This window comes from Misgurnus anguillicaudatus, chromosome 23 (assembly GCF_027580225.2).
Source record: "Misgurnus anguillicaudatus chromosome 23, ASM2758022v2, whole genome shotgun sequence".
NCBI lineage: Eukaryota > Metazoa > Chordata > Actinopteri > Cypriniformes > Cobitidae > Misgurnus > Misgurnus anguillicaudatus.
In genome coordinates, this window is record NC_073359.2 from 15216029 (window position 1) to 15239489 (window position 23461).

At 39.9% G+C, this 23461-nt stretch overlaps 1 protein-coding gene across 4 annotated transcripts in view; it reads right to left on the bottom strand.

Annotated features, from left to right (window-relative positions):
* map1sa (microtubule-associated protein 1Sa) overlaps positions 1-23461 on the bottom strand; it is a 105224-nt gene that overhangs the window by 49536 nt on the left and 32227 nt on the right. For 3 of the 4 annotated variants that reach the window (XM_055217499.2, XM_055217500.2, XM_055217498.2), the window contains exon 4: positions 21413-21495. In XM_055217499.2, coding sequence (XP_055073474.1) covers positions 21413-21495 — 83 coding nt within the window. Of the gene's footprint in view, positions 1-14524; positions 14965-21412; positions 21496-23461 lie in introns of all 4 variants that reach the window. The other variant, XM_055217501.2, reaches the window with a different exon arrangement.

Sequence of the window (23461 nt, forward strand, 5' to 3'; positions counted from 1 at the left end):
TGGCTCCAAGAGACTTTTTTGTAGGTCTTGGGGTGATACATGATCCTACCGCATTTCGTATCTGTGCGATTAACGTAGCGGGGGGGGGTGCTCTATTGAATTTTTGTAGGTGGCGCTATAGAGCCATTTTAACACCCCAAGTTCTGAAGCCTATATCACATGAACATTTTCACCACTTTTGACTCGTGTGCAACGTTTCATGACTTTTTGAGCTCATTTAGGCTGTCAAAAATGGGATTCATTTAGCGATACTTTGCGAGGCCGCAAAGGACACGCCCTTTAACGAAAAGTCAAGGTCGTTGCTATTTATCATCACACAAGGTCTTGAGATTAGACTGATGAAATATGATGTTGATATGGTTAAATCTCTAAGAGCAGTAAGTCACAGCATAAAAGGTAGTATTTCCTGCTGCCTCTAGGTGGCGCTATGACTGATACTGAATTATGCCATGTTGATGTGTTCAGGCCGGGACCCTTATGAAACGTGTGAAGTTGGGGGCAGATCGGACTATGTATGTCTGAATTACAACAGCTTCCTGTTTCATGGCGAAATATCACATTTTGCCAGGCTGCCACGGACACGCCCTTCAACGAAAAGTCAAGATCTTCGCAATTTATCACGGCAAAGGGCTTAACATCAGTCTGACCAAATATGATGATGATTTGATTAAATCTCTAAGAGCAGTAAATCACAGCGTAAAACATGGTATTTCCTGCTACCTCTAGGTGGCGCTATGACTGAAGTTGAATATTGGCATTAAAATGTGTTCAGGTCAAGACCCTTATCAAACATGTGAAGTGTGTGGCAGATTGGACATTGTATGCCTGAGTTATAACAACTTCCTGTTTCATGGCGAAAATGCCGAAATTTGTCAGGCCGCCACGGACACACCCTCCGACGAAAAGTCAAGATCTCCGCAATTTAGCATCGCAAAGGCCTTTAGATGAGACTGACCAAATATGATAATGATCGGATTAACTCGCTAGGAGGAGTTCGTTAAAGTACGACGCTTGGAAATGTCAAAAAATGACAGAGAAAATTTAAAATGGCCGACTTCCTGTGGGGTTTAGAGCTTAGCTCCAAGAGACTTTTTTGTAGGTCTTGGGGTGATAGATGATCCTACCAAATTTCGTATCTGTACGTTTTTTGTAGTGGGGGGGCTGTTCTCTTGAAATCTTGCAGGTGGCGCTATCGAGCCATTTTTACACGCCCACTTCTGACGCCTATACTACATGTAAATTTTCGCCACTTCTGACACGTGTGCAAATTTTCATGAGTTTTCGGGTATGTTTAGGCCTTCAAAAATGCGATTCATTTCTGAAAATAATAATAATAATAATAATAAACGAAGCAAAAACAATAGGGCTTTGCACCCATGGTGCAGGCCATTCTGGCCTGCTCCTCGGTGCTCGGGCCCTAAATATAGCTGCAAGCAGCGATGGCGGGCCCTCGCACGTTATTTTACCGCTATACGATGCCTCCGAGAAAACGATGCACGGTGAGCAAGTGCATCAAGTGGGTAAATATCAGTGGGCTATTTCATGTTGTTATTGACCCATTTGGGGACTGTAGGTAAAAGAAACCCCACATTTTAGACAAACGGGGGCGCTGGTGAGCCTCTTAAGAGACACGCCTATGTCTGACCTTTTTGTGCACACTTAACAGTCGACAACTCTGATGTGTGTGCCAAGTTTTAGGTTAATCTAAGCACGCCAAGAGCCTTAAACATGCCTAAAATTAAAGTAAAATTTGACGCGTTGCCATGGGGACAGCGTTGGAGATATCAAAAATCCCTTCGCAATTTATCATCTACTATGCCTCGGCATCATGTTGACCACTTTTGGTGTCAATCGCATGAAAATCCTAGAAGGAGTATTTAAAAGAACATTGGATGGAACTGTCAAAAAGATCCACCTTTGTGACTGACACACTTCCTGGCACCTGGTGGTGGCGCTATACCCGAGACTCACAATAGGCACATCGATGCGTTCGGAATCTTCAGACGAACAAACGTCCTGCGTATCATTACAATAAGACATTTTTTGCCTTAGATATTAGACACTTCCTGTTTCTCTGATTTCGCCATGACTTTGTCGCTTCGCCATGGCAGAACCGTTCGAGATATCAAAAATCCCTTCGCAATTTAGCAAGTACAATGTCTCGACATCATGTTCACCGCGTTTGGTGTCAATCGCATAAATCCCCTAGGAGGAGTATTCAAAAGTTCATCACATGCGTTTTTGAAACAATCAAAAATGGCTGACTTCCTGTTGGGCGGAGCTAATAGGTTTAAGGGCAAAAGTTGTTCGGGTCGATGAGTTCTATATGTGTACCAACTCTCGTACATGTGCGTACATTTTTGCCCGATCTGTGCCCCAATGTTTGTTTTTGAATTACAGGGGGCGCTACAGAGCTCCCTTGCCACGCCCGTGGTCCGGCCTTTGCCCGGACCTGATGGCCGACGACTCTGATGTCTGTGCAAAATTTCAAGAGTTTTTGAGTATGTTAAGGCCCCCAAATTGCCCCGAAACGTAAAAAAAAAAAAAAAAAAAAATAATAATAATAATAATAAAAATAATAATCCGAGCAAAAACAATAGGGCTTCGCACCTTTCGGTGCAGGCCATTCTGGCCTGCTCCTCGGTGCTCGGGCCCTAAAAAAAAATATATATATAAATAAATAAATCAGAGCAAAAACAATAGGGCTTCGCACCTTTCGGTGCAGACCATTCTGGCCTGCTCCTCGGTGCTCGGGACCTAAAAATAATAATCCGAGCAAAAACAATAGGGCTTCGCACCTTTCGGTGCAGGCCATTCTGGCCTACTCCTCGGTTCTCGGGCCCTAATAATAATAATAAAAAATATAGCTGCAAGCAGCAATGGCAGGCCCTCGCACGGTTTTTTACCGCTACACGGTGCGTCCGAGAAAACGATGCACGGTGGGCAAGGGCATCAAGTGGGTAAATATCAGTGGACTATTTCATGTTGCTACTGACCCATTTAGGTGCAGTAGGTAAAAGAAACCCCATATTTTAGACAAATGGGGGCGCTAGTTAGACACTAAATAGACACACCTTTATCTGACATTTTTGTCAACACTTAACAGCCGAAAACTCTGATGTGTGTGCCAAATTTAAAGTTCAACTAAGCACTCCAAGAGCCTTAAACATGCCTGAAATTAAAGTAAAGTTTGACGCGTTGCCATGAGAACAGCGTTCGAGATGTCAAAAATTCCTTCACAATTTATCATCTACAATGTCTCGGCATCATGTTGATTACTTTTGTTGTCAATCGCATGAAAATCCTAGGAGTATTTAAAAGAACATTGCATGGAACTGTCAAAAAAATCCAGCTTTGTAACTGACACACTTCCTGCCGCCTGAGGGTGGTGCTATACCCGGGAGTCACAATAGGCGCATCAATGCGAGCGGAATCTTCAGACGAACAAACACCCTGCATGGCATCACAATAAGATATTTTTTGCCATAGATATTAGACACTTCCTGTTTCTCTGATTTCGCCACTAATTTTTTGTCGCCTCGCCATGACAAAACCATTCGAGATATCAAAAATCCCTTCGCAATTTAGCAAGTACAATGTCTCAGCTTCATGATCACCACGTTTGGTGTCAATCCCATTAATCCACTAGGAGGAGTATTTAAAAGTTCACCGCATGCATTTTTTAAACAATCCAAAATGGCCGACTTCCTGTTGGGCGGAGCTAATAGGTTAGAGTACGAAAGTTGTTCGGGTCGATGAGATCTATATGTGTACCAATTCTCGTACATGTGCGTAAATTTTTGCCCGATCTGTGCATCAATGTTTGTTTTTGCATTACAGGGGGCGCTACAGAGCCCCAGTGCCACGCCCGTGTTTCAGCCTTTGGTTTTCTGCGATGACGGACGACTCTGACGTCTGTGCCAAATTTCAAGAGTTTTCGAGTATGTTAAGGCACCCAAAATGTCCAAAAGTGTTGAAAAAAATAAAATAAATAATAATAATAATAAAAAATATAGCTGCAAGCAGCGATGGCGGGCCCTCGCACGTATTTTTACCGCTACACGGTGCCTCCGAGAAAACGATGCACGGTGGGCAAGTGCATCAAGTGGGTAAATATCGGTGGACTATTTATGTTGTTACTGACCCAATTGGGCACTGTAGGTAAAAGAAACCCATCATTTTAGACAAACAGGGGCGCTAGTGAGCGACTTAAGAGGCAAACCTATGTCTGACCTGTTTGTCAACACTTAACAGTTGACAACTCTGATGTGTGTGCCAAATTTGAAGTTAATCTTAGCATGCCAAGAGGCTTAAATATTCCTGAAATAATAGTAAACTTTGATGCGTTGCCATGGCAACAGCGTTCAAGATGTCAAAAATCCCTTCATATTTTATCATCTCCAATGTCTCAGCACCATGTTGACCACGTTTGGTGTCAATCGCATGAATATCCTAGAAGGGGTATTGAAAAGTTCACTGCATGCAACTCAAGGGCTTAAATATGCTTTTAAAATGAAAGTAAAGTTTGACGCGTTGTCATGGGAACAACGTTCGAGATATCAAAAATCCCTTCGCAATTTATCATCTACTATGTCTTGGCATCATGTTGACCACTTTTGGTGTCAATCGCATAAACATTCTAGGAGGAGTATTTAAAAGAACATCACATGGAACTGTCAAAAAAATCAACCTTTGTGACTGCAACACTTCCTGGCGCCTGGTGGTGGCGCTATACCCGAGACTCACAATAGGCACATCGATGCGATCGGAATCTTCAGACGAACAAACACCCCGCGTGTCATCACTATAAGACATTTTTTGCCTTAGATATTAGACACTTTCTGTTTCTCTGATTTCGCCATGACTTTGCCGCTTCGCCATTGCAACACCGTTCGAGATATCAAAAATCCCTTCGCAATTTAGCAAGTCCAATGTCTTGACATCATGATCACCACGTTTGGTGTCATTTGCTTGAATCCCCTAGGAGGAGTATTCAAAAGTTCACCGCATGCATTTTTTAAACAATCCAAAATGGCGGACTTCCTGTTGGGCGGAGCTAAAATGTTAGAGGGCGAAAGTTGTTCGGGTCGATGAGATCTATATGTGTACCAACTTTCGTAAATGTGCGTACAGGTTTGCCCGATCTGCGCACTACTGTTTGTTTTTGCATTACAGGGGGCGCTACAGAGCCCCTGTGCCACGCCCGTGTTCCAGCCTTTGTCTGTTCGCAATGACGGACGACTCTAACGTCTGTGCCAAATTTCAAGAGTTTTCGAGTATGTTAAGGCACCCAAAATGCCCAAAAGTGTTAAAAAAAATAAAAATAAAAATAAAAAATAAAAATAATAAATTCGAGCAAAAACAATAGGGCTTCGCACCTTTCGGTGCAGGCCATTCTGGCCTGCTCCTCGGTGCTCGGGCCCTAATAATAATAAAAATAATAATCCGAGCAAAAACAATAGGGCTTTGCACCTTTCGGTGCAGGCCATTCTGGCCTGCTCCTCGGTGCTCGGGCCCTAATAATAATCCGAGCAAAAACAATAGGGCTTCGCACCTTTCGGTGCAGGCCATTCTGGCCTGCTCCTCGGTGCTCGGGCCCTAAATATAGCTGCAAGCAGCGATGGCGGGCCCTCGCACGTTTTTTTACCGCTACACGGTGCCTCCGAGAAACGATGCACGGTGGGTGGGCATGTGCATCAAGTGGGTACATATCAGTGGACTTTTTCATGTTGCTACTTACCCATTTAGGTACTGTAGGTAAAAGAAACCCCATATTTTAGACAAACGGGGGCGCTAGTTAGCCACCAAATAGACACGCCTTTATCTGACGTTTTTGTCAACACTTAACAGCCAAAAACTCTAATGTGTGTGCCAAATTTAAAGTTCAACTAAGCACACCAAGAGCCTTAAACATGCCTGAAATTAAAGTAAAGTTTGACGTGTTGCCATGGGAACAGCGTTCGAGATGTCAAAAATTCCTTCGCAATTTATCATCTACAATGTCTCGGCATCATGTTGACCACTTTTGGTGTCAATCGCATGAAAATCCTAGGAGGAGTATTTAAAAGAACATTGCATGGAACTTTAAAAAAATCCAGCTTTGTGACTGACACACTTCCTGGCGCCTGGTGGTGGCGCTATACCCGGGAGTCACAATAGGCACATCGATGCGATCGGAATCTTTAGACGAACAAACACCCCTTGTGTCATTACAATAAGACATTTTTTGCCTTAGATATTAAACACTTCCTGTTTCTCTGATTTCGCCACAACTTTGTCGCCTTGCCATGGGAGAACCGTTCGAGATATCAAAAATCCCTTTGCAACTTAGCAAATACAATGTCTCCACATCATGATCACCACGTTTGGTGTCAATCCCATGTATCCCCTCTGAGGAGTATTCAAAAGTTCACCGCATGCATTTTTTAAACAATCCAAAATGACCGACTTCCTGTTGGGCGGAGCTAATAGGTTAGAGTGCGAAAGTTGTTCGGGTCGATGAGATCTATGTGTACCAACTTTCGTACATGTGCGTACATGTTTGCACGATCTCTGCATCAATGGGTTTTTTTGCATTACAGGGGGCGCTACAGAGCCCCCGTGCCATGCCAATGTTCCAGCCTTTGCACCTTCGCAATGACGGACGACTCTGACGTCTGTGCCAAATTTCAAGAGTTTTCGAGTATGTTAAGGCACCCAAAATGCCCAAAAGTGTTTAAAAAAAAAAAATGAAAAATTCGAGCAAAAACAACAGGGCTTCGCACCTTTCGGTGCAGGCCATTCTGGCCTGCTCCTCGGTGCTCGGGCCCTAATAATAATACGAGCAAAAACAATAGGGCTTCGCACCTTTCGGTGCAGGCCATTCTGGCCTGCTCCTCGGTGCTCGGGCCCTAATAAATCCGAGCAAAAACAATAGGGCTTCGCACCTACGGTGCAGGCCATTCTGGCCTGCTCCTCGGTGCTCGGGCCCTAATAATAAACGGAGCAAAAACAATAGGGTCCTCACACTGGTGTGCTCGGGCCCTAATAACTCCTTGAAGAACAATAGGGTCCTCACACCCCGGTGTGCTCGGGCCCTAATGAAAATTTACTCTGACCCATAAAAATAAAAAAAATTCTCCTAACCTCAATGTTTTGTGTTTGCTCAGCAAAATTTCAAGTGCAAATGAGTAAGCTATTAAAGGCTAACAAATTGATATCAAAATTGTACCATAGCGCCATGTAGAATGTCTAGAATAAGCAGTGTGACAACCAACCCGTGAGACAACCAGCCCCAGTCTCCCCTACTTACAGAAATCAATTAACACTTTCCTTTTTTACAAAGATTAAAGCTGTAGTCTACGATGTTGAAAATCAGCCGAGAAAGCCTGAGACGGTTAGTAGGTTTTAAAAAACTCATCCCGCCCCTCTGTGCTACCTGATCCCTCCCACCGGGAAACAAGCTGAACAACGTCACTCATTCAAGCTGTGATAACCGGTAGTAAACATCAGAACAGAGATTTACCGAGCAGTAAACACATAAAGCCTTGAAGGAATGAACAATTACAATTATGATTGTAATTGACGTTGTTTACTTTCACAACAACGTTTGGCATACGTTTCCCCTCCTGAGCTTCATGAAATGATTTTGTAAATATAATTACATTGACCCGTGATACGCGATGCTAAACGGCTGACATTCCAATGCAGACCGGCAGCATTAGCATGATGTTGTCAGACTCACAAGAAGATATCTATGTAACACCACACACAATCTTTGTAAATATAATTACATTGACCCGTGATACGCGATGCTAAACGGCTAAGTTTCCAATGCAGACCGGCAGCATTAGCACGATGTTGTCAGACTCACAAGAAGATATCTATGTAACACCACACACAATCTTTGTAAATATAATTACATTGACCCGCGATACGCGATGCTAAACGGCTAAGTTTCCAATGCCGACCGGCAGCATTAGCATGATGTTGTCAGACTCACAAGAAGATATCTATGTAACACCACACACAATCTTTGTAAATATAATTACATTGACCCGCGATACGCGATGCTAAACGGCTAAGTTTCCAATGCCGACCGGCAGCATTAGCATGATGTTGCCAGACTCACAAAAAGATATCTATGTAACACCTCACACAATCTTTGTAAATATAATTACACTGGCCCGTGATACGCGATGCTAAACGGCTAACATTCCAATGCCGACCGGCAGCATGTTGTCAGACTCATAAAAAGGTATTTATGTAACACCTCGCACAATAAAAGTATAAATAGATGCGTACCTGTTCAACAAAAAGTCTGCCATGTTGGCGTCGGTTTTTAGCCCCAAATCTCCCTGAAGCTTCCTCCAGCGGTCAATGGCGGACCCTATATTGATTCTACTTAGAGTCCGGCGTTTTTCAATTTTTTTTACCTCTGCTCTTTCTTTTACAGACTTCCTTTTTCTTCCGACCTTTACTGTAGAGACAAGAAGCTTGCTGCTGTCGGTTAGTTTTTTTCCATGAGTGAGATGTTGCTTCTTCGCTAGCTAACATACACTGACACACATTTCATGGCGCAGGCAGGAGAGGGGCGGGGTGGTGTGCGATGGGGTGGAGACGCGAGCGCGAGGTGGATTTTCAAGTGTACGGGGATTTGATGAGAGCAGTTAACCAATGTAAGCTGTCCGGCCGGACAGTTTACATTGGTCAACTTATCTGCCGTCGTACACCCAATAGACTGAATGGATTTTTTTATTTCTTTTTTCTCTTCATATTGTTAGGATTTTACTGTAGAACCATAACCAGCATCTAAACGAGGTTATTAATAATGAACAATCTTTGAAATCGTAGACCATAGCTTTAACATTGGGAAAACAGACAAAAGCCCTATTCTGACGGGATTAGTTTTAAATCCCGTCCGAATCGGCCATGTCTGTGTTTTTCTCTGACGACCTCCGTAAGAATTCCAGAGCAATTTACCTACTGTTTTTCGCCGAACTCAGAGGTCCTCTGAGAAATGTAATCCCGTCCGAATGCAAATGTCTGTGTTTGCCCGCAATATCTTTTGAAAACGCGGTTCATTTCGTGTTTTGGCCAACGTGATCTGCCGTAAGGTCTTACTAATGCATGTATTGTATTTCCTGAGTTCCATTCATTCAAGATATGAATGTTTTTTTCGTATTCGGCAAAATAAAATAATTAAATGAAATCAAAACGAGCTGAATATAATTCACTGTTTATATCATTAACGTTATAAGAAACTCTGTTCAACTCCGCTGCTGCATGTCCGTGTCTGTTTTAAAGATCGCTCTGAATGGGATCTCTATAAAAAGTCCGTCACAAACATGGAATTATCTCTGCTTTTTGCTCAAAATGTGGTGTTTTTGCAGAAACCTACCCATATTCAAAAGCTGATTACAAAAGAACTGCTCAAGGTAGGGTGAAACGTTTTTTACGGTACATAAAATCACAGACGTCCTATGGGACACGTTGAAACTCAAACGTTGTTTGGAAAACTAATCCCGTCCGAATAGTGCTAAATATAAAATAAAAACTAGAATTTGGGATGTGTGTGTGTTTAACAGTACACTGAAAAAAATGATTCATTGAATTTAATCAATTTTTTTAAGGTAAGTGGTTGCAATCAATTTATTTAAGCTACATTTAAACAAAAAAGATTAGTAACGTAAAATGAAATATAAAACTTTTGTTTAAATGTAGCTTAAATAAATTGATTGCAACCACTTACCTTAAAAAAATTGATTAAATTCAATGAATCATTTTTTTTCAGTGTACAAGACTAATATGTAGCACTTGCAAACATAAGTGGGCCATCAATATCATATAAACCAAAAGGTGTTGTTCTAAAAATAACACAGATATGTGTTGTCCTTAACTAGACACAATATGTGTTATTTAAACACATTTGTTTTAAGAGTGTAGCTTTAACAGTAGTTAAATAATGTTTTCCAGCAAGGAGCGGTGCAGCGTGACAAAACGCTGCAGTACGTTGTGCCTCCTCTGCAATGCATTTTAGCACTGAGTGCAGCATCGTCTTCTCTTCTTAGATCACAAATTAAAATTATTCATTACTGCCATCTATTGTTACGGTCACGCATCTTTGCGAAGATCATCTTATAATGACATACAGAAAGTGCAAGGGGTAAAGTCGACACACTCAGGGCTTGACATTAACTTTTTGAGCAACTTGTCCTTCGGACAAGTAAATTTGTGTTTCACTTGTCCATGCACAAAAGTCACTTGTCCGGGTAAAGATTTATAATATAATGTATTTTTTGTGTTTTGGTAATCAGTGGCGGAGCAAGGGATTTTTCATAGGGGTGGCCATGCAGGGGCCAGCAGTTACTGGTGGCACATAAAATCTCTATCATCCAACCTTAAAATACTTTGTGTTAATCAGAATAATGTATAACATATAAAATTGCTACAATACTTGAATTGAGATTAACATAGAATTTATAGTCATAATTCAACCTAATGTTTTTTTAAACTATTTAATTCAAATAAAACTTTTGAAATTTACTTTGAAACCAGGATTTATAGCTCCCATTCCTGAAAAAACTATAGAGACCAGAAAATCATGTGAATTTTGTAGGCCACTGCATTTTACCAAGATTCATTTGACTGCTTCTTGCTACTCTTTCTGAAGAAGGATGCTATATCTGCTGCCTTTCTCTTCATTTTTCCCACATTTCAATGATTGTCTGACTTTAAAACACTAAAGCAAAACATTAAAACATTACCATGTTTTAAAAAACTTATTAGGATAAATGTATCTAGATTATCTGTTATATATATAAAATCAATCTTAAAAGGAATACTCTACTCATTTTCAATATTAAACTATGTTATTACCTTAACTAAGAAGAGTTGATACATCCCTCTATCATCTTATGCATGCACGTAAGCGCTGGAGCGCCCTGCGACATTTAACGAGTATAACGAGTAGTTATACGAGCAAGTTTGGTGGTACAAAATAAAACGAAGCGCTTTTCCAGGCGGATTTAAAAGAGGAACTATGTTTTATGGCGTGGTGGCACTTGTGGGAGTACTTCGACTCGGCCCAGTAACACCCTCCCTCTCCCATTATGAGAGGGAGAAGGGGAGCGGACTTTTCAGGCGAGTTGAAGTACTCCCAAAAGTGCTATTACGCCATAAAATATAGTTCCTCTTTTAAATCCGCTTAGAAAAGCGCTACGTTTTATTTTGTACCACCAAACTTGCTCGTATAACTACTCGTCTTAAATAGGAAAAACGTTGATGTGTTTGGTCACTTCTAACTTTATTTCTGATTGGTACCATTGAATGAATGGGGCTAAGCTAAATGCAATCAAAGTGTCGCAGCGCGCTCCAGCGCTTACGTGCACGCACACAGATGATAGAGGGATGTATCAACAATTCTTAGTTAAGGTAATAACATAGTTTAATATTGAAAATGAGTAGACTATTCCTTTAATCCTAGCATTTACGCTGTAATGTTCGTGTGGGATTTTTAATGTACAGTGACGAACTCTGTCAGATTCAAATCAGCTGTCGCGCAGTGCACACATATATAGGCGCACTGAAAGAGAGATTCTCGTTATAAAACAGATTCTTAAACAAGCCCATTATGTGTTTTTACCGAACGGTAGAAGAGAAAAAATACGGACTTAAATCAGCTTTTTTGACACACAGTGAAGTCATTTATATTCACGCCGGAGCCTGAAGAAACATCACTCTCCACTACACTCCATGCCGTCCCGCTAGGGCTGGGAAAAAATCGATTTGATTTTAAAATCGAGTTGGTAGGTCAAGTCGATTCATATTTTCAAAAAATCGATTTTTTTTAGATTTTTTCTCCCCCTCTGCAGTATAGCGCAGTACTTACAGTGTTTCCCAAACATAGGCTCTACTGGGCATTCCGCCCAGGTAAATTGCGACCCGCCTAGGAAAAAAAATTACTTTACGAATTTCCGTAGTTTCTGAACTCGACTGGATGAGCCGTGTTTTGTTGAGAGAGCCCGTGAAGATGCAAGCGTCATAAACTCATCATCCAGCGCATCATAAACTCATCATCCAGCGCGGCAAACTGGATCAACTGCAGCACATACTGAGGTAACTGAGCAGCCAGGGAACTACACTGTGACCAAAATGGTCGCATATGCTTATGTGCATATGTGTTTATAGCATCCAAGTTGGCTTCATTTTGCGTGCAAGCACGTCTCTCCCGTTGAGTGTGCGTTCACGTGCTCTTTGTTTCTCAATGAATTGGGTGCGATGCGAAGCAAGCTCAGTGTCACATTTATTCTTCCATGTTTCTGAACTTGAGGAGTGTTTTACCATTACAGGTCTTTCTTCACTGAGAGGACCCGTACGGTTCCGGGTTTATATTTGAAATGGTCAGTCTGGTCCGGGTCGGTCCTAGTTTATTACTTTGGGTCCCAAGTATGATTAATATTCTGTGTAAAACCAGAGTCGATCGGAGAACGGCCGTGAGCGCTACCGCGCTAAAGCTCGAGTGAAGTTTCAGCGTGCCTCCGGTTTCTATGGGTGATAACAACTGGCTCTTGTTGCGACCACACGCTGCATTTTCTTTATCCCATTTTTTAATAATCTTACTATTAAAGGCGGAGTCCACGATGTTTGAAAAACGCTTTGGAAAAGAAGACGGGCCGACTACCAAAACACACTTATAGCCAATCAAATCAAATGTCGGGTTGCGTATGTGTGGGGCGGGTCTATCAACAGAAGGTCCAGATTCTATTGGGGTAGGGGCGTGTTTGTTTAGGTGATTTCAAATATCAACATTGGCTTTCAAACATCATGGACTCCGCCTTTAATAGACCATATCTTTTCTAAAATCTAACAAGTTTGCACAGAGATTGTAGCAAAAAGCAGTGCTAATGTCAAGCCCATTGCACTGAACGAGCAAAGCTCAAGCTGACTCAGGATATAAAAACGCAAAGCTGTAATGTAAAGCCTGTCATCGGGACAGCAAGTAGACTTTTAAATCTGAAATAATGAGTGGATTAAGCTTTTTTAATCGGCAAAAGAGAAATAGAAAGCAGAAGCAGTAGAAGTACCTATCTAATAGAAATTATTACCATTATAACATCAGTCACATTTATAATCTATAAACCTGCACTGTCTATTAATATACTGTACATAGTATTGTATTATATTGAGTTTGATAAAAGGGGTCTAATTGCTTCATATATCAGTGCAAAAACAGTAAGTGTTATTGTGGTGCTTTGACAAACAGTGTCAGCTTTGTTCATGGCAAAGAAAGTTTGGGGTGGTTAGATTAATGAACTATAATGTGAAATTAATATTAATGTTCAATAATTCAAAGTATTGTGTTGTGTCACACATTATTACTTCTGTTTCACATGTATAGTAGACCATTTTTTGTCTGTGGATTATAATGATTGCCCTTTTCACCAGCTACCACCACAAGTAAATTTCAGATCTGTGGGAAACACTGACATACATTTTGCATTCGCCAAATCTTCCTTCCTTCCCAATTTTTTGTTGATGCATTTTAATTAAATATAATAAATATGTATTTTAAAAATATATGCAGTTTGCATTTATTTTGTTTTAAATGGGGGCGGGGAAAAAATCGAATCGAATCGTAAATTTATGGGGACGAATCGCCCAGCCCTACGTCCTGCGACTCCCGCCTCTCCGTGTTCGGCGATCAGGTTTAACCCTCTGGGGTCTAAGCAGGGCCAGATTAACACTTTGTTATACCCTGGGCAACAATATTCAAGGGCCCCATCATCACAAACCCAGGATCACCACAATATGGTCATATACAGAATATATTACTGTATTATACAGTACATATACTCAATACTTCAAATTCTAACTGTCATCAGGTGTATTTTGATTTACAAATATTTAAATGCTCATACAAATGCACTACTATGTCCCCTATCAAAGACATTCACTCACATATGATGCTATGAAAACAAAACACATCAGCATCTGTATAATCTCTGGGCTGTAAACATAAACTGGCGGTGTAGAAAAGTACAGGCTAATTTAACTGAGTTGTCCTCGTCGTTGACGGAATCTGACTTAACAGAACTTTTTAATTAATACACATTTAAGATGACCATGGATTAACTCTAATTTGCATAGTCATTGATATGAAAAGCTTATTTTTTGCATATACAAGCATTGTCTAAAAATGAAAATAGGCTTTTACTTAATTATTATTACAAGACCATCATATAGCCTAATATTAGACACCCAAACCAAAGTGAAGAAAATGATCTTTAATTTGAAGTCTGAACTAAACATAAACGCAGACATGATTTCTCTCACAGAAGTTTAAGATCATATAGGCTACATCTTGAACGTAGATATACAAATCAACACAGGGAAAGAAAGTTTAACACTGTGAAGCACAAGCAAACATGCTGGAAGGCAGCTAAAAACCATCAGGACATAAACACTGGCTTATTTTATTTTATTGGAGCCTTACCTCCAGATAAAGTAATAAACTGGATTGATGACTTAAATGTTGTTTACTCACATGTGCGTTGTTAACTCTCCGGATTTTATGTTGTGCACTGTCTGCTTCACTCGTTCACTTTTCCACATGGTTGGTTTGTTTACAGCAGGGCTAGTCAACTGGCGGCCCGCGGGCCAAGTCCGGCCCGCCAATCATCTTTATCCGGCCCGCCGGTCACCTTTGGTCGTTTCTCAATCGGAAGGCTGCAGCCTCCGGAGGTCGCATATGCAGATTGCATACGTCATCAAGATTAAGTTAACTGAGCATTACATTCACAAATCATAAGCATATTACAACAATTTACGATTAACTAAGAATAATAGTCAACTTTATAATTGTTAAAATTCTGAAATAAGACTTAATGACGTATGCAGCCTGGAAATGCGACCTCCGGAGGCTGCAGCCTTATTGAGAAACGACTAGTCTGATTTAAATTCAGCGTGGTTACTTTTACCTTACCCCTGTACAAGACAACACAGAAAGGGGGCTGTGTGAGGTGCCAACCATCTGCGGGTGCGTAATTATCTTATCCAATTCGAGCTTTGGATGCATTAAAGAAAATAAACTTATGCGACTACACAGCTTGTGACGCGCGACCGGAAGTGATGTATTTCAGTGTGTTCCAATCAAGACTGTGTGCAAAGTTTAAATTATTAATTATTTTTTGTTTTACTTTATCAGTAACACTTGAATACTTTAATTACTGGTAAGTAAATTATTAACTATACATATATTCGTAGATTAAAGGTTCTCTCCCATGACAGATTTACGATTAAACTACATTATCATTACGCCACTAGGGGGCGAACTCCCGACAGTTATATAGGCTGTTTATCTATATAATATTAAAAAAGAAAACATGTAGTGCAATTTTAGTCATTAGGAGAAGACTGGCTATATGTTGTGAGTACTTGACATGTAACAATTAATGAAAGTAAACAGTTATAAACAAAATATGTTTAGGAGTGTTGATCTCTTACACTTTTACTATTAACATTTGGCTCTTACATGTTAAACTGCAATTGTTTTTAAATATTAATAAAGAAAATATGAGTTTTCAGTAATTAAAAGGCATGTTTTTAATATGTTTTTTTGAAATATACTACAACAAAAGTAACAAAAACGACAACAACACACACACATATATGGTAAAAATAAAAAATATATCAAAAGTAAAAATAGGGGTAAAAGTTTGGCCCGCGTCATATTTACAATTTTAAAATCTGGCCCCCGAAGAAAAGTAGTTGAAGACCCCTGGTTTACAGTGTCGCGTGAGCAGCTACACTGCAGGTTCGACTTCATGTGGCGCTAAGCAGACCTCTTGGTGATGTCAAAGTACCGCGAGCGCGATTCAAAGCAGATTTCTCCATGTGATAACTTGAAATCGCTCTCGCGCTCACTCGCCTGTCGGTTCTCTGCTCCCCAGTCACTTTCGCGCCGCTATAGTAATTTGATTTCATACGCCCATCGGATCGCGCAGATACCTGCGTATCACATAGACTACACCACTGTTTATACTTTACATTTTCTGCGTTTCTGATGTCCTTTTCCTTTTTTAATTTCCGCTTCGCGCTCCCACTTAGCTTTTCCGTGTCTCGGTTTTTTCTGTTGTACCAACGACGCCTTGCGTCACGTAATGCTAGGCGAACCTTTCACCCACCTCATGCGGACTGACCAATGAGGAGAGGGTCTTAACCTGAGGCCCTCTCTTCATTGGTCAGTCCGCATGAGACTCAACCGCTCTCAACTCACGTTCAAAGTAATAAGCGCAGCGTCTCTCTTTGCAGCACAAAAGCCCATGTTGACAGTTTGTTTAATATAAAGCGGCGTGCAGGAGATTACCAGATACAGTATTTTGCTCGTACCCTTGCTGCCCTGGGCCCTTTCGAGGTCTTGGGCCCCTGGGCAATTGCCCAGTTGCCCGTATGGTTAATCCGGCCCTGGGTCTAAGGGGTTTTTAGGGCCCTGGAGAAGTTTTGACATGCACTGACATTTGTGCTTTTTTCAGTTGCTTAAAAACATAATAATGGCAAAAGTCTTATAACACTGTGTTCAGCACAAACTGGGCTACTGTATTATATGATCAACATGTATGTACATGTTTGTGTTTTTAAGAGAAAAATGTTTATGCATGGTTTTTGAAAAAGCTAAATTTTTAAGTGACTGATATAAGTCCAAAAAACCCATACTAAACATGTTTTCCCAAGACTTTTCAAAACAGGATCTAGTAGTCTAGAGTTTTTTCTTTAAAATGATGTGAAAATCATTCTGCTTACTCGTTTACATAGGACAATATATTGATTTACAATTTCAAAGTCACTTTTTGGTTAGAAAGGCAATATGCAAGGAGGCTGGAAGCTCTTGAATAATCTGTGATTGACAGCTGAAGAACAAAACACTTGCATAATGAGCTGCATAATGAGCCTTTAGGCAGTAAGACGTCGCCTTGTTAAGTGTTTGTTTGTGAAAGCAACACAAAAGAAATGCCTTCCCATGCGTGATCCTGCGTTAAATAAACTTACTGTGCAGAGATATATGCGAACAAACAGGGTTTTAGATGTGTTTAGATGCGTCTTAATACAAAAGTGCGTCAAATATGAGGCATTGTGTATTTGTGTGTCCGTTTGGCCGTCGACATACAATCGCATATCTTATAATGATACCACAAAACTCGTCAAATATGAGGTATTTGTGTGTGCGTTTAGACGTCAATTGCGTCTGTTTGATGAAGCACACACACTCGCGTCTGGAGATAGCTTAAGTTACAGTCTGAGTAAACAAGTAGATTTCATGTCACCAGGACTTGGATTAAAACTCAACACAGCACTGAATGGCTACAGAGACGGAGTCTCCATTGACTGTGGCGTTGACTAATGAATATGGATGATCTCTGCTCTTCTCTTCAATGGAGCGGGGCGTGGCTCATTATAGATAATACAGTAACACGAGAAAGACGGTACATCTCCCTCTTCTAACACAGTTAACAACGAATTACAATATTTGTTTTCGATTTCACGTACATCTTCCAAAAGCAGACATTCCAAGCATTATGTAGACATCTATCTTTTGTTTATATGACAAGTATTCGTTAAGTTACAGTTAATTTATGTGACATGTTTCTGAAAGGACTTCATTGAGGGAGAGAGAACAAAACACGCATCATGTTTATTTTCTTAATTTTGCGAAAAGCACAACATTCTGTTTTTATTGGGAGTGGACAGAAAAAAACAAGACACTTTAACGTTTTAAATGATGTATAAATCATATATGTATGTCCAAAATCAGCAGAGTTATCTAACTCTCTTTGCGGAGTGACTGAAAAATAAAGAGTTTGCGGCACCCGCGCCGCCGTCGACCCCAGAGTGTTAATGCGCGCGCAGCTTGTTTAGTAACAATAACAGTAACATGGAAACGTGTGTGTGTGTGTGTCTGCGTGCCGCGTTCTCTGTTCAATATTCCGCTCTGTGTTTGCGCGTTATGCTCTGTCGTTAGCGGCACATAACGTGAAGTAACATCGTTTGAAATTTAACTTGTCCAGTCGGACAACTAATTTTCTCTTACACTTGTCCTACAAAAAATCCCCTTGTCCCGGACAAGCGGAAAAGCCTTAATGTCGAGCCCTGACACTTATAATACAATGTCCTTGATGGAGCGGCAATCTGACAATGTAGAGATTAGTTGCTTATGGACATTAGTCCCAGTTCATGTCTCACAAAAAAATACAAACAGTAAAGATTACACATTCACAGTGGTGTAGTGGTGCCTGGAGAAGTGGGTATACTTTTAATTTTGCCCACAATTTTTTTTAAGCGTTCCAGCAATAGATAAACACCCTTTTTTATAAACAGCATGTAAATATTCTTGCAAGTAGATCACCACAAAATGGGTTATATTAGTATTTCACATTGTCACTTAATTTCTGATGCTTGATTTCTTAGAGTAAGGATCATTATGAAATTATAGCCACAAAGAGGTGCAGATTTTTCAGAAAATAGGCCTACTGGCTCACAGACTATAGGAATAGACAACCAATTATGAAATGTGAGTGCACTTTTTTAGTCTGTTCACACATTAAAATTAGACATCTACTCTCTCACCTTGCACATAGTCTGGTCTAGTAGTTTCTCTTGTAAACTATCGTTTGGAACAGCTGATTTGCAACAGATAATGTAGGCCAGAGTATGCCAACATTATATATTTAGGGGGACATTTTGCAAATATTACAGGGTTAATACATTAATAAAATATATATTAATACTATAATCTAAAACATAAAAGATGAGAAAAGCATGGTGTTTAAGAGATTGGTTCATAGTTATTAGTTATAGTTTTTGAACAAACTTTAATATACTGTATACTTTGTAATGCACTGTAAGTCGCTTTGGATAAAAGCCTTAATATTTTAATACAAATATAAAAATAACAGTATTTAATCTGTATTTAAATACATTTTACATCATATGACACTCTTAACCCAATGCAGGGTTTCTAAATTGATGCTTTTATATTTTAATGAAGGAACCTAATGTCAAGTACTTTAGTTGGGTAGTGCAACACTTATCTAAATATGACATAAATAACTGATTTAATGATTGTAAACAGATTCATTGTTAGTGCAGTTTTGACATACAGCGATGGCCGGACAAATTGTACTTTCGAGCCCTGCGATAAGTTATTAACATAACTTACAAGTTCCTGTTATTTAAGTGCTCACTTTGGTTGACGTCTTTGTTGGAAACTGTAGCGGGACATGCTGCATCTCTGTCAGCATCCTCTCTGACTTGGGGTGTGGGAGGCGGATGGAGCGGACAAGGGCTCTTGGCAATCGTTAGCCGAGCTGCTGGCTAACAACACTGATGTTGATTACTATCGTTAGCTTCAACTGCTAGCTTAAAAACGGGGATGTAGCATTGCGAGGATGTTTGTAAATCTGGAAAAAGTTTCATTAGTTCGCTTCATCTTTCCTATTAATGATGGCAGGCAGTGAACCAGGTAATGATTGACAGTTCTCTAATTCAATTGTGTTGGGCATTGTCAGATTGACGGCAACCTAGCTCAATGGCGTTTAGGCGAATCATATTTCAAGGGAATCCGGTGCCTCTGTCCTTCTTAACGCATAAGTAACTTATTTTACATAGTGTTTTAGGGTATATTTGCGTTTATTCACATCATGCGATTGGATTAGCTACAAGAGAAGTGGAAATACGCCGTATACCTGCGTATACCCTGCACTAAATCACTGTTTAGAATTGGGTATATGCAAATCCGATTGAAATCCGACTGAAAAAGAAGTGGGTATACGCCGTACTACAGCACTGCACGTTCGTATAAAATATGTACAAACCAAAGATTTATCTGCGTGGAAAACTTCAAGCACATACAAGTGAGTAATAGCCATTTTAAAAATGGTTTAATTATATACCAAATTATTTAATTATATACCTTAGCTTGCTAATAATAATAATAATAATTATTAATATTATTATTAATAACAATTCATGATTGTTATAAAAGCAGAAATAAAAGTGTTTCCAAATAATTTATTTTTTATTTTTTATGCATACTCATTGTAATACTCATTGTAGCCTATTGTGTAGTTCACAAACTAAAACAATACTGAAATCATTATTGTATTAGGATTACATTGTTTTAAACCCCACATCTTTTTCTTAAAACTTTCTTAAAAATTATATTCAGTTATTTATAATATAATGTAATTGTTTAAAAATTAAAGTAATTTTTTAATGTAACTAGTTATTTTTAATAGTAACTTGCAATGTAGCTAACTACTTTTTTAGATGGGTAGCTTGACTGTAGTTTAACTACTTTTAGGGACGGTTTCCCGGACAGGGATTAGACTAGTCCTAGACTAAAACATTTTTAAGAGCTGTCCAAACTAGGCTTGCCGCGATAGTCGGTGAAACGGTGATAACCGGTGCTTCAGCCTCTCACCGGTTATATCACTTGCCCACCGCGACACCGTCTTTCACCGTCGTTTTGATATTTTCGAGTAATTAAATCATTTAGTTTCGTTAGAGAGAGCAAACACTTACAACTGAATGTGTCTGTTGTCTGAATTCAGCGGGGCTGAACGCGCGTCACGTCACAGAGCAGCCGCAGGTGTCAGATTTCATTTATTTCTGTCAGAGTTTGCAAGGCGAGCTGACTGACCAGATGATGACAGAAGCCGCGTGCTTTGCTCGTTTTTGTTATAATATACATATATGATGTTTAATATAAGCGAGATCATTTTGTTGTTGTGTTTTTCATCAAGAAAAATATTAAACCCATCATTCAAGCAGCGCTTTTATGGAGAAGTAGCCGGTTGCTCTGCTTGGGACTGGCGGGTTCTGTGAGAATTACCTGCGCACATTGACTCAAGCACTTAAGTAAACCAGCTGTTCCACTCGCATTGCACGCAAATTCATAGGCGATTTAACGCAGCTTACGCAAGCGCTGCATTTAAACAGTTGCGTAATTCAAAAGTGAAAGTAAAATGTGCACGTCTGCATGCACATTTATAAGCCCCTCCCACTCGGTGATACCGGGATCACCGAGTTTGTGACGCGCCGATTAACCGGTGGGAAAATTACGTCACCGCGGCAACCCTAGTCCAAACTGAATAGAACTTGCACTGACATATCTTAAAATACACCAGGGCCCTTTGTTTTGCCTCAAAATGCACACAGGTAATGTTTTTAGTAAAGCATGTTTGTTAAAACTAGTTAAATTTCCTAATTAAACTAAGGCCTAGTACTGGATTAAGCTAATCCCTGTCCGGGAAACCACCCCTTAGTAGCTTGTAGCTTATCTAACTATAGTTTCAGAGTAGCCTCCCCAACATTCCTGTCTGAGTACATGTTGACCATGTTCTTTGGTGTATTGCAGACTAGTAGACAGAGTACTCACTTCTGAGAAAACCAAAGCACGAGATGGATTAACCACCACCTGGGTCTCCAGTACATCCCCACTGTGGTGAAGTGTCTTCTGGCCTGTGGATATATAAAATGAAGGTTAGGCCTAAAGACACAAGAAGGTAAAATACACAAAAGTGGCAGCTAAACAAACATTGTCAAACTGCTTCTCTGTTAGATTCTGAATTTGATTAAGTGCAAATAATGCTAATTAATGAAAGATTGTTGACAAGTTACAAGGTAATTCTACAAAATAATTTCTTTTTGACTGGCATGAGGAAACGCATTCATATCAAAGCAACAATAAAAAACCATAGCTGCTAGTTTAATTAAATTTAGCTATAGTAGAACCAAAATGGTTAAAATGAGAGAGGAAATAATATTTTGTATAAGGGCTTTATTTGATTATTAAATATTATAATATAACATTATAATTAAACAATCAAGTAAATGATTAGGATCTTAAAGTTTTTGTTTACAAACTATTACGTTTACAACGTATTATATTAATGAAAAGAGGTATTAAACTTGTCATATCATATGTCATTACAAATGGGCTACTGGGTTTAGGTCAAGGTTTCTTTATTTCATAACCGCAGATAAAATTGTTTTGCAGATACGAAAAAAAAGGAATCCATGCACGTTACAAGCTCTCTCGCGCAAACTGAAGCCCACAAATCCTCTCATGCGAGGAAAATCATGCAATGCGCATGTTAATGTTAAACTATAATGATACTATCGTCATAAAAGCCTGCTTTTGGCGATATGTCTGCCGATCAGGTTGTCCAACTTGTCCTTTCATAGCTGTGCTAACATGATCTACAGTAGATGTTCTAAAATCAAGAATCAAGTCTTTCGTTTAGATGTTATTTCTAAGCGCTGTTTCATGAAATAAATGCTATAGCAAAATTGATAATACATTTTATCCAATGAGGTCATATTTTAAATGTGTTCATTCATAAAAGGAGTGTCATAACTGCAGGAGCGGGGCTGGGGGGGGCACGGACCACCCCCACAATTTGTTTGGTCACCCCAAGTGCCCCCTCTCCCACTCCATCAGTCTCGTCAGTATTAATTATGTACTAGTGGTTTTGCTTTTCTTAAAATAAAACTTCATATTTTACAGGGCTTTGATTAATTTATATTTAATTTTGTTTTTATTAGCTTAAAATATTAAAATATAAATTTTTGTTGGGGCTCTGCCTATGAAAAATTGTCTAGACCCGCCCCTGCAAGTCCGCATTGGGGAGGAACCACTCTACCGTGACATGTTATTTTTGGAGTCAATTAGTAGGCGCACACTTATAGTAACGAACAGTGGTGGCACCAAGAAGCAAGGAAAAACAGAGGATGGAGTAAGGAGTTTTATGCAGAAGGTGAAAAAGGACAACAAAGTCATAGGTAAGTCCGCTGAGTTTTGATATGTTTCCTTAAATGTGGAAAGCTACAATTAGTACGTTAGAGCTAGCTTCTCTCTGTTACTGTTGAGAATGCTCATTACTTAAGTTGAAGACAACCTAACGGTACATTAAAAGAATATATAAAGTCACGTTTGCCTTTGCGTTTGTAATAAATAGTGGTGTGACAGATCGCAGTTTATCCATACGGATCACAACCCACGTTTCGACCCGCATGCGATTCGATCGCGGATTAAATAGGGATAGATTATAATTTACACGTGTTTTAAAAGCTTGCAAATGTTAACCTTCAAGTGATTTTAAGCAATTTAACACTAAAAAGGCACTAAGCGAGTAGCTGTATTCAAAGACAGGTTGAATGTGTCTAGTGTAGCAGCCGGTCCCGTTCCAATCAGATGTAATCCTCCCTATATCCTTCAAATATTGATGTGTAAACTTTAGAGAGAGTACAGACCAATGACGTTTGAACCCGCGCGCGGGATGCACACGTCCTTATATAAGCGCGGTTCAAGCGTCAGGAGCTCATTATTATTCGACTGAAGCGCGCAGCCGAATAACACTCGCTGCGTAGACGTTTGTAGCACGGCAAGTGACGCAATGCTTCGTTCCCGTTATTTCAGGGAACC